Here is a 12,880-nt window from a genome sequence, read left to right on the forward strand (position 1 = left end):
TTTTCGAAATCAATTTAAAACCACTTTCATCTTATTTCTTGTCGGTTCCTGATTCCAAAAACATTAGATATGATATGTTTGGATTAAAAACACGCTCAGAAAGTTAAAACGAAGAGAGCGACAGAAAAGCGTGCTATCCTTCTTAGCGCAACGAATACCCCGTTCTTCTTGTCAATTCCACTGGCACTGCCTTTGCCACGGGCGGTGGAGTGACGATGCTACGAGTATACGGTCTTGCTGCGTTGCGTTGCGTTCAGTTTCATTCTGTGAGTTCGACAGCTACTTGACTAAATGTTGTATTTTCGCCTTACGCGACTTGTTGTGATTTGCGTGGACCTGTGGTTGGTTAAGGTGCACCTGTTGGCCCAGATCCTCCGACTTCAGCCCTTGGGTTTCTTTCAGGGTTACCCCGCCCTTAGTTCCTGGCTCAAAATCCTAACCCTGGGAACACATGGGGGATTTCTTACCGGGGGTCCCACCCCGGGGCTAAAGCTTTTAATGCGGCTCTTACTTGCATGGTGTAACCGTCATCGGACACGTAGGGCATTTATAGGGTAGTCAGTGCCATCTGCCAACCCACCCCGTCCTGGTAGAGACACCACTAGTTGGTCCGGGACTGCTTATTCTATATCCGCCACCTGGATTGGAAGTAGTCTGTTCCCGGACCAACAGCCTCAATGTAAATAGTTTCAAACACGGAGACAACCATATAAACTGAGAAAGGAAATACATTAAAACGGTCCCTAATACAGTAATAGCGAAATAGGTTAAAGCGACACGAAAAACCTACCACCAACCATCCATCTTAAAGAATCAATGGCATGAACCTGCTCATTTAAAACCGTTATGTTCGCAAGAGAAAATACTTCCACGACTACCCATCATGAACTACAGCAATGGTAAATCTTTGTTATGCAAAACAAAAATATGTGTTGATTATTTTAGGCTAACGTGACCAAAACAGATAGGGTGGGTAGGTCGGCTTTTTTATTTTAATTTGTTTTTAATCTTAAATTTAGTCGATTTTAAAGGAGGTTACTTTCCTTGAAATGTGCCGAAAGTTTTGTTTTTTTGAGAAATGAAAAAAAAGTTTTAGGGTCGGCGGAAAAAAATAGGGTCGGTCGGGTTACCCTAAACCAACATATATTTTTATTTGGCCTTATAGAAGCTGCATGGCCATAACTACCCTGGACCTCTTTTTGTTTTTATTTTCTCTGTGAAAATATAGGCATAATCAAAACTCAAATACAGTAAATATGTACTTCAAAACCTTACACGAATGACATTTTACTGCCGATTGAACAAAGATCCCCTTTAAGAAAAAACAACAACGGCAAACAAACAACCCAGTGCATACCAAAATAGACCGTCAGAAAAGTACAAGTGCACTATTGTTGCAAATTACCTCATTTTTTTTTAATCGACAATGACCGATGAAGAGTGCCATTATATTTCAACCAGTGTCGATTGTGCATACTTTGGTATAATGTTTTTTGCGTTCAGTGGTTGAGCCCAGTTTCAGATGACTGTAAAGGCACCGCTTTTGTATCATATTTAACCAATAATTCTTTGAACGCCTTTTGTCTCTATTTTTGAATGTGATATATCGTCAAAACGCCTGTCTGTCTGTCTGTCTGTCTGTCTGTCTGTCTGTCAGTCTGTCTCACACTCTCTCTTTCTGTTCCTGTTTTATGGCTATCGATGTTGTTTTTTTTTATCGGTAATGACAAATAAACCGTGGCCTCATTATTATTAATTTTCATTCTTCGTCGATTGTGCACACTTTGCTGTTGCTGTGTACGTTCAGTAGCACCCCAATACCCCTCGGAAATTAAACAACTTAATCATTATCACGTGTTTTGACAGAAACTTAGTGTCAATGAACACATCATTGGAACACAACTGTGGGCTATTTAGCATTATGTTTCTGGTATTTTATTTCATAAATGACATTATCTTCAAGGATATTTTTGAAAATGTAATTACAGAGATTGTAAAAAAAAATATGAAGTCTTGGGCCCGTTTGATTGTGTTCGTTGCTTGCGGCATCTTTCTCACGGAGGGAGGTAAAATGAGATATATTTGTAATTTTATCTGAATTGTGATTTTTTCTTTATTTATAATTTAGGTTTCAATTCTGAAACACGGCATAGCAATTACACAAAACGTTGTAAGCGTTATTAAAAGATTAGAAGTCAAATATAATTTATTTACTGTTGTTGTATTGGTTGTTTTTCCTACTGTTGTTTTAGTCAAACAGAGTGTGCATGAAAAAAAACGAATATGAAAATGGATACAATGAAAATATAGATCAGCGGAGCCCGTAGATGTATATTGTATGCACAGAACGATAATTAGGATTGCTCTGAAGGATATAACAATCAGGGGCGGATCCAGGGGGGGTTCCGGGGTTTCCGGACCCCCCCACCCCCAGCCTCAACAAAAAAAAAGAGAGAGAAAAAAAATGTATAAAAAAAATAATAATTTGAAAAAAAGAAAAAGTGATGACTCAGATTGCACCAGATTGCTCCATTTTCCTTGATTTGTATCAAACTTTTTTCGGGGGGGCATGCCCGCGGACCCCCCTAGGTGCCAGCCTTTGTCTGTTAAATGACAATTTTGGAAGGTAGTTGGGTCATTTGCTGGCTCAGGTTGCACCAAATTGCTCAATTTGTCTTGTTTTGATCCAAATGTGTCCTCTTAAATTTACTTTTTTTTAAGGTGTATTAATGGAAGTTTCTTGACTCAGATTGCACCAGATTGCTTCATTTTCGCGTCCTCAACTAAACGCTTCGCGTCGTCGAATTATCCCTGAAAGAAATTTGGACCCCCCCCCTCTTAAACATGATGTACATTCAAACAACAGTGTTACTTTTCATCCTGCTACATGTAGGAATTAAAATGATTTAGTCGTAGGCTTTCTGACCTATCTCTCACTCTCTCATCCTCCTTCTTGTCTATCCATTTTGCTCCTCTCTTTCTTCCTTCCTTCTGTCTCTCTTTTTCACCCCTTCTCCTCCTCCATTCTTTTCCCTCCTGTCTCTCTCCCCTCGTGTCTCTCTCTCTTCCTTCCCTCTTTCTCTTTATCACTCCTACTCCTCTCTCTCTCCTTCTCTCTCTCTCCTTCTCTCCACCTCTCTTCCTCCTCTCTCTAACTCTCTCTCTCCTTTCCCTCTCTCTCTCTCTCTAACCCCCTCCCTATCTCCACTCCTCTTTTCGTCTTTCTCTTCTTCTCTCCTCCTCCTCCTCCTCCACCTTCTCCTCTCTGTCTCTTCCTGTCTCACTCTCTTTCTCTCTCTCTCTCTCTCTCTCTCTCTTTTTTTCACCTCCTACTCTCTCTCTTTTCTCTCTCTCTCTCTCTCTCTCTCTCTCTCTCTCTCTCTCTCTCTCTCTCTCTCTCCCCCTCTCTCTGGGCTGGATGTAAAAAAGCACCTGTTTGCTTATGCCATTACCCTCGTAAATAAAGAATTTGTCATTGTCTCGCTCTCTCTCTCTCTCGCTCTCTCTCTCTTTCTTTCTCTCTCTCTCTCTCTCGCTCTCTCTCTCTTATTCCATTCTTTCCCTCCCCAATCCATCGGGTGATTGATAAAATTACTGTCTAAATGGTTGTTTATACACTATTTGGTGTCGTTCTGTTATTCTGAGATTATTGGTTTGATTAGTGTTGATGTCGTTAAGAGCAACATCCAAACAATTCAGCAAAAACCAATTATACAGTGTTCAAATAGGGTTGTTAAAACAAACTAGCTGAAGGCATTATCCTTTCAGTGTAAACGATTCGGCACGCTGTTTCAGATGTGACCAGGCTTTTACATGGGATAATGTAAGGCCCCCCCAAAAATAGGTGTGGTTAAGGTAACATAGCCAAACATAATAAACTTTTTTTTCTATTGTGTACAAATTAAACCTACTTGACAGGGAAATAAGTGTGCGACTCGAGCGCTTTCGCTTTCATTGCATTTTCTGCACTCTTTTTTTTTTTTTTTTTTTTTTTTTGGGGGGGGGGGGGGGGGGGGGGGCAAATGTAATAAAAAGTTATAGGGTCGGCCCCTAAAAATAGGGTAGGTCGGGTTACCGTAACCACACCTATTTTTTTTTAGGCCTAATTCCTCCCCTTGGTCACATACCAACACACCAACGGCCGGGAAGCTTTCTATGCATAGTCGGATTTTGGTAAATTAAATTCTTAACAGCCACAAGTGTCAATCTTCCAAATTCAAGGCACAGTAAGCCTCCCGTAAACCATCACCGAGCTCCCCGAGCCTCAACATACAGTGCAAGCATACAGTTTCCATTTGAACACTCACCGAACGGGAACATCCTGGCTGCTTTCTGTCGAGAGTGAGACATTTTGTGGACTATCCGAACTGACTATGGCGCCTCGTTTTGACGCTAGACCTAACTTTTAAAATCTAAATAATAGATTGACAGCTTCTTACACAAACATTCTTAAATCATAAAAGAACTCCTTTTTCACCAAGACAACATCAGTGCAGTACTATTCAAAGTTTTGAAAGTTTGAAAAAAGAAAAGCCCGGAAACGTGTCACGCAAAACGTCTTTCTCGTAGCAGATGACGGTTCTGAATGAACAACCGCCACCGCTCTAGTTCGTGCGACTCGCAGCCGTTTGTTGCGTTTTAGATTCAGAGGTACACAATAACGTGCTATTGCGGGGATATAGCTCAGTTGGTAGCGCGCTGGATTTGTATTCAGTTGGCCGCTGTCAGCGTGAGTTCGATCCCAGGTTCGGCGGAAATTTATTTCACAGAGTCAACTTTGTGTGCAGACTCTCTTCGGTGTCCGAACCTCCCCCCGTGTACACTACATTGGGTGTGCACGTTAAAGATCCCACGATTGACAAAAGGGTCTTTCCTGGCAAAATTGCTTAGGCACAGTTAATAATTGTCTACCTATACCCGTGTGACTTGGAATAATAGGCCGTGAAAGGTAAATATGCGCCGAAATGGCTGCAATCTACTGGCCGTATAAAATTTAATCTCACACGGCATCACTGCAGAGCGCCTAGAACTGTACCCACGGAATATGCGCGATATAAGACTCATTGATTGATTGATTGATTGATTGATAAGCTTACAGCGAGTCGCATTGACATCACAAACACATTGTGAAAAAAAGGAAACTGGATCACACGGGTTCGATCACGATGGTTCAGGGGTGAGATAAACCACGCAAAAATAAATTCTTTGAAAATTGCTCGCTCTTTACGGAGGGCACCTAGGATATTCTCAAGTGGTGAGTGTTTAAATGAAAGGGTGTTTGTACTGTGTGTAAACGCCTGACAGAGTCTGTGATGGTTTACGGGAGGCTGACTGTGCCTTTAATTCACAAAAAGTCCAACTTTTCACAGGAATCATTCTGGATGTTGACGTATCCAAGTGGAGGGATGTCCTTAATAGAGAATACTACATGGCTTGCTGTGTCGTACCACATTTACACGAGTTCACTATTTGAAAAAGCAACGAGTGTAAATCTGGTACGACACAGCAAGCCATGTAGTATTCTGTTTATCCTACATACTGTACTTACGTGTATTTTACTCAAAACGTCCCGCAGTGGAGGCGTCCAAATTGAAGACGCTTCTTTTGGAACCTCATCTATTCCAAAGCCTCGTGCAATCTTTGACGTCAAAGCAAAGACACGTCACTCTAGAAAGTGTAGCGTGACGTGAAAGTTCTAAAACTTCTACCAGGAGAAACAGCATAGCGTAAAAGAGCTTCTATAATGACGTTTGTCTCGGTGACTCTGGCATCATAAGCAGTCGAAAAGCAGGTCCCTGCCAAACTAGTTTGACATGACCTCATTTACATGATAAACACACTAGTGGTTTGAACGATATTGTTATCTCATGAGTGGTCTCACTCACGTATGTAGGATACACCCATGTAAAGGCCTGGCCTGATCGGAGAAGGTGAGGAGAATTTATTTCACAGGAAGGACTGCACCTTTAATGTTTTTTTGTTTTTTCCCGTTGTTGTTTGTTTGCTGTTGTTGTTTGTTTGCTGTTTTGCCTGGCCTTGTTTTCTTACCATCTGTCTGCTTGTCTTTCTGAGGCTTCTTTGTGTGGTTTTCTGTCTCAGCCTCTTTGCTTGTTTGCTTGTTTTCCCTGCCACAGCCACGCCGCCAGTTAAATGGATCCTGTATCCCAACCTCAAAATTACATGGAACGAAGCAGCTCGTTTTTGTCGAGATCAGGGTGGACATCTACCCGTTACGAACAACTACCTGACTCACAGCGCCTTCAAACACTGGATGGACACAGTCAGGTACCCGGGGTATTCTATAAGTTGAGCGGGGGCTGGTGTGTGTGTGTGTGTGTGTGTGTGTGTGTGTGTGTGTGTGTGTGTGTGTGTGCGTGTATGTGTGTGTATGTGTGTGTGTGTGGGTGTGTGTGTGTGTGTGTGTGTGTTTCTGAGTTTGTGTGTGTGTGTGCGTGCATCTGGTAGCTCAGTTGAGGGAGTACTTGACTTGTGATCCTCGGTTAACAGGTTCGAATCGAGGCCGGGGGTCGGGGGAGGTAGGGGGGGGGGGTAACTTTATATGGTGACTGAAAGACGAAATCCATGTCCCACCTCCATGGCACGCTGGAGACCCCGGTCGTTCTGCCAGAAGCCGGTGCAGACGGCTGATGTTAGCTCTGGACCTGCACACACCCATTTAGCGCGACGGTTGTTGCTGCAGCTAGCTTTCAACGTGAATTTTCAAGCAGTGTGATAATAACGCATGATATGAAATACAAGTAATAATCAACGAACGCGCTAGGTGTATTACAAACAGTACAGACATGAAAATGTGACTTATGATTTAAAAAACCCCACCAACATCCCAGACAACAACAACTGAACACGTGTTCAGGTCAACACACGGAACTCAAATGTGGTATTGTAGACGGGTATCTAGGCCTGTGAAAAATAGTCAAAATAGTCTGACGTTCTGCACTGCAAGCGTTACAACAATCGTCCAAAACAAGCAGAAAAACAATTCTCTGGTTTGAAATTGGCAACACTTTTTGGCTCACGTAAGTGTAGCCTATGCGATCGTAACTTTGTCTGTCTGTGCGTGCGTGCGTGCGTGCGTCTGTGCGTGTGTATGTCTGTGGTAGAAACTCTAACATTTGAAGACGTCACATTACATTGACGTCACATTATGACGTAAGAGGGTTAGACGTCACGCGAAGGAAGTACTGACAGTCTCGGTCATTATTATTTTGAGCGCGCCGAGACTAGTTGGCAGTCGTGTCCTTGTAAGTAGGCTACATGCAGACAGACAGATCTAGATCTAGTGTCTCGCTTTCTTGCAGAGTTTCACCTATGCTCTTTCTCTGTGTGTGTGTGTGTGTGTGTGTGTGTGTGTGTGTGTGTGTGTGTGTGTGTGTGTGTGTGTGTGTGTGTGTGTGTGACGGAGTGATTGAGTTTGTGTTACTGTTTGTCGATTTCTTACGTGAGCCTTGAAGGCTTCGCATCTTGTTTGTCATTTATTTTATGCAGATTATATCCTGTAAAATCAAAATAGCTCAAAATGACGTTAATAAATGTTCACATGCCGGCGTGTTTAAAAAGTGTGTTGGGACTGGGTTTCGTTTTTCTCACACGGTGACACATTTCATGATGCGTTCTAAATAGAATTATATCTTTTTTTCTGTTACCCAGGCCCGACGATTACGAGGTATGGTCAGGTCTGTACAGGATTCGAGGAGCTTATTATAACAATTGGAGATTCAAATGGGAGAGAGACGGCACCGAGTACAGATACCCGTTCTCTCCTGTTCATTTTTGGAAGCGACAAGCTTCGGAGCCCAATGATTTTGGCAAACACTGGTGTGTCAGAACGGAGGGAAGTTTGTGGAGGACATCGGCATGTGATGCAACCCGTTCCGCGTGTGTCTGCGAGTTTTTCGAAGGTAGGCATACAAAAATGTGATTGTGTTTGCGTGTGTGTGTGTGTGTGTGTGTGTGTGTGTGTGTGTGTGTGTGTGTATGTGTGTGTGAGTATGTATGTGTGTGCGTGTGTGTATGTGTGTGTGTGTGTATGTATGTGTGTGTGTGTGTGTGTGTGTATGTGTGTGTGTGTGTGTGTGTGTGTGTGTGTGTGTGTGTGTGTGTGTGTGTGTGTGTGTGTGTTTGCGCGCGTGCGAGAATGTTGCGCGTGTGTCAATGAATAATTTTAAGTCACACTACCCGAATATTTTCCACAAAATCTTCTGATATTTGTTTGTGAGTGGTTTATGCGTGTCTGCAAAGCCATGGGCGCCACCCCCACTTCCCCTGTGTCTTTTCCCTATATATACTGTTCAAAAAAAGAAACGCATAGTTGCTACTTGCCAAATTTGTTTTATTTTTCGAAAAAATTAACAGAAAATCCAATATTTAGATTATTTGTTTGAAATTTGGTATGGACACAGTTGAATGCACACACAGTTCATTTGCATCTTCAAATCAATCAGTCAATCAATACGATTGGGTGCTGAGGCTGTCAAGTCAGTAGGGGGTGTGACTGCCTTGAGCAGCAACAACTGCCCAGCACCTTCTGGGCATGGACTGGATCAGATGCCGGATATCTTGCTGTGGGATGGTGTCCCACTCCTCCTGAAGTGCCTGCAATAGATCGCGGTGATTTGCCGGCGCTTCTTCTCGCCTGCGCACACGTCTGTCCAATTCATCCCAGAGGTGTTCTATCGGGTTCATGTCTGGCGACATGGATGGCCAGGGAAGCACCTGGACATGGTGGTCGGTGAGGAACTGGGTGGTGAGTCGTGCTGTGTGCGGGCGAGCGTTGTCCTGCTGGAATATGGCATCCTGGTCAGCCAGAAGAGGAAGGGCGTGTGGGCGCAGAATTTCCTCCGCGTATCGCTGGGCAGTTATGCGCCCTTGGACGTGCACCAGGGTGCTCCTTCCAGCGGTATTGATCGCCCCCCACACCATGACGCCTCCACCACCATGAACGGGTGCCTCATCCACACAGTTGGGCGCGTAACGTTCGTTTACTCTCCGGTAGACCCTCCTCCGACCATCATGTCGCTGCGAGCAGGAAGTAGGACTCGTCGCTGAACCACACGTGTCTCCAGTGATTCCGGACGGTCCAGCGAAGGTGCTGGTTGCCCCACTGCACTCGGTTCTGGCGATGGCGGCGGGTGAGGACAGCTCCTCTGTGAGGTCTGCGAGCTCTCAAACCAGCTTCATGCAGGCGGTTCCGCACGGTCTGGTCCGATAATCGGTGTGGCCCGGGGAGAGCCTGGACAGAAGATGAGGCCGACAGGAAACGATTCCGGAGGTGGCGGAGCCGTATGAAGCGGTCGTGAGCAGCAGTTGTCGCCCTTGGTCTTCCCGCTCGTGGCAAGTCAGCAACGGAGCCAGTGGCTTGAAACCTGACCCACAGTCTACTGATGGTGCTCTGGGACACGTGGAAGTGCCTGGCGATTGCACTTTGACTTTGGCCTGCTTGTAAACGACCCAATGCAATTTGGCGGTCTTCTCTGCTCAATCGGGCCATCTTTCGTCGCTGAATTGTCGTCTGATTTCTTTGTGGCGAACAATCCGCTTTTATGGGTTTTGGAAGACATGGTGAGAGCTCAATATTCCCCGAGTTTCACGAGATTACACTGAAGCATGACGAGTGGTCATGCCAAATGAGCAATTTTGACATTGTAGCCACTGATAACGCATGCGTCACGTGCAGAGCTCACTTGTGGCAATGGACGAAAGGTCGACGACCAGATAAACATTTTCTGCAGTTTGGTGGATATCCTTGTAGCCATATAACTAAATTAACCAAATATTACAAGCTATGCGTTTCTTTTTTTGAACAGTATATATATATATATAAAAACATCAGAAATTGTAAAAGAAACAATTGAAAGTAGGCAGAGACTTTCTTCCGAGATTTGTTAAAATCTCTTAGCAGAGTAAAAGAGAGAGAAAATAGTATCCCTTCACAGACAGCCTATTGGGAGCATCAGACCCTCCTCAAGGGTATACACACACACACACACTTGATATATATATCCCATGAGCTGCTTCTTTGTCTCTGTAATGCCACTATGGGTATATATGTTGTATTTTTCGGCTTCAATTAATACATAATGGGCTCAAAAAATATATCATAGTACCGATTCCGGTTTGGCCGAGGAACTAGGCCTATACTTCTGCCTACCCTTGACACTGCACCGAACATGTTTCAGTGGATTGATGAAGAGCATTGCTCACATGGCTAAACAAAAGAAAACACAACATTCACAGAGGACAAAACCATGATACGTATCTGTGGTATGCGATTCAGTAAACAAAGCGTTTATCTTTACACTTTGGGTGCAGGTCGAGTCAAAAAAGAACAAAAGCGAAGAATCAACTGACAGTGACAGCAAACGAACCTCGCTGTTCATTTGAGGTGAAGCTAGCCAGAACACTGAGACTAACTTCTGCAAAGTTAAAAATTTAAACACATGATGTAGATCTATGCTCAAAATCAAATAAGTTGTTTCAGATCTTTTTAATTTGACATCCAACCTAAGCAATTCACTCGCGCGCACGCGCGGGTGTCTGTGTGTGTTTGCGTACGGGTGGGTGTCTGTGTGTGTTCGTGTCTCTCTGTGTGTTCAACAAGCAAAGATGCACTGCGTCAGTGTTACGAGTGTACCTTTTTCGCTGGCCGGTTCGCTTCGTCATCCACCACAGGCTGTTTCATCCATTTTTCGAGCATGCCCAACTACAGTGGTCGCCGCTTAATAAAGCCACTTCTGGACCGACGAAAAATGGCTTTAATAAGCGGCGGATTTATTAACCGGCGGTCCAGGAATACGTCATTTTCGAAAGAAAAAAAACCCTTCTCTTTTGTTTACGTCACTCAGTCACTTTCTTTCGTCATTTACACTTGTTTGAATCTAAACAAAACTTCAGGAAGGATGTTGAACTTTTGTTTTAATTATGTACATGTACGTGTACTTTGATCACTTCGGTACATCAATAATTTCACTGTCACCGTCACGAATCATTACTCGGCAGAGAAGAACGATTTTATGAGTGTTTGTTTGTTGGTCGTCTTCCACATCAGAACAAGATAATGTGAGTTTTAGTCACAAACTACGTGATTTCTCTGAGAAAACTGGCTTTAATAAGCGGCGGGTTGGTTTTATTAACCGGCTTTTTCTAATACATAAGATATAGTGATACATCCGGACCGTCTGAAATCGGTTTTTATAAGCGGCTGGCTCTATTAACCGTGGTTTTATTAAGCGGCGTCCACTGTATTTTGCTTTACACTGACGTAAGTTCATGGTTATATGAAAGTATCCAAGAGCTCAGCAAACGTGTATTTCATCCTGATGGAGTAAAATCAGTCCAAACGGTATTCAACACGCAGTTTCAAGGAGCGGCCATTACACCGTTTTAGACAGAATTGACGCTACCAGTATGGGTTGATTAACGCAAGCACGATCGAACAAATTAACTCAGAGATATATTTCACGTACATGAAATGACTGGTTAAATCTAAAGAAAGTTATTCAGTAAAATGTTAGTTTATTTTCGTAATTCTACACTCCAACACAAAAATTAAACTAGAATTGGGATCCGAGTTAACCAAACCGGTTTTGGCAACCTTAGCCTGGAACTGTGACCTTGGACGGACTCAGAACCTAAATCGAAACTGTCTTTGATTCAATGAAAACTTTCATTGTGTGTGCTTCCTTTACTATCTGGAAACTAAAATGCATTCAAAAGCAAATCGAACAGTGGTTTGAATGTAGATTTAACACACATTTACGGATGCACTTTGTTTGAGCACACTTCATTTCTTCAGCGACGTCGCTTTAGCATGGGGTAGTGAAGAGGAACACACCTCGCTGGCTCACCTATTTTACACACCACAGACAACTACAGTGCTTTGTTGTGGTCCACGTTGTCTTTGGTGTACGCATGGGATATACAGCTTACAACACTCGTGTGTTTTTTTATATGGCTTGTATTTCAGTCAAGACTCAGCGGGAATATCATCGGGATCCACTCGTCAGAGGCTCGTGGATCCCTATGATATTCATCCGCTGGGTCTTGACTGAAATACAAGCCATATAAAAAACCACTCGTGTTGTAACCTATACCTATTGAACCACTAATACCTAGGTCATTACATATTCTGTAATATCGTCAGAACTTCACAAAATGTAAAGAATTCTTAATATGAATCTGACTGTATTCAAGGTCCATGTGATAAGTATAATGGCTGGCGTACTTTTATAAAAGACTATTGCGTGGATTCCAATGTATAAGATTAAAGCCATTCAACTGATATACTTTTCAAGTACAACAATTTGCACTGCATTCACAGTAACAGGGACACTTTTGAAAAAAAAAGAAGAAACCGAAATTCTGTTGTTGAGGAAGCTATCACAATCAGTGTTGCTATTTCTTGGTTCCACTCTTGGAAGCAATTAAGGTATTTTTTGCTTTATAAAGTCAATGAACCGTTTTTATACAAAATATTCCTTGTTTTGATTAGTTTTGATATGTATTTGATTTTACATTGGTAGTTTAAATCCTTCCGGTTTAAACATTCATTTTTGACGTTTATGACAAACTTTCCCAGTTAGGCCTTTAACCCCACCTCCCACCACCCTCCTTTCAGTTGACCTTGGGTGCTTACGTCATAATCATCTTTGACTTTTGCAGATTGTTGCACCTTCGGTCACTATTCTGACATCACTTCACTTGATACGATGTCCAAGTCACACCACGATGTGACGTCATTGGACGACTGCTTAGCGCTGTGCGACAAACAGCAAGAGGCGGGGAAGGAGTGTCTAATGGCCTCGTGGAACAAACAGTCTGTTAGCTGTCCCCAGACAGAACCCCAGCGTATACAGGTATCCCG

The 12,880-nt window shown here is 43.2% G+C and overlaps 1 protein-coding gene across 1 annotated transcript in view; it reads left to right on the plus strand.

Annotated features, from left to right (window-relative positions):
* Positions 1-12,880, plus strand: part of LOC138970170 (mucin-22-like) — a 28,668-nt gene that overhangs the window by 11,818 nt on the left and 3,970 nt on the right. Inside the window, exon 6 of the mRNA XM_070342661.1 lies at positions 12,679-12,872. Coding sequence (XP_070198762.1) covers positions 12,679-12,872 — 194 coding nt within the window. The remainder of the gene's footprint in view (positions 1-12,678; positions 12,873-12,880) is intronic.

This window comes from Littorina saxatilis, linkage group LG7 (genome assembly GCF_037325665.1).
Source record: "Littorina saxatilis isolate snail1 linkage group LG7, US_GU_Lsax_2.0, whole genome shotgun sequence".
NCBI lineage: Eukaryota > Metazoa > Mollusca > Gastropoda > Littorinimorpha > Littorinidae > Littorina > Littorina saxatilis.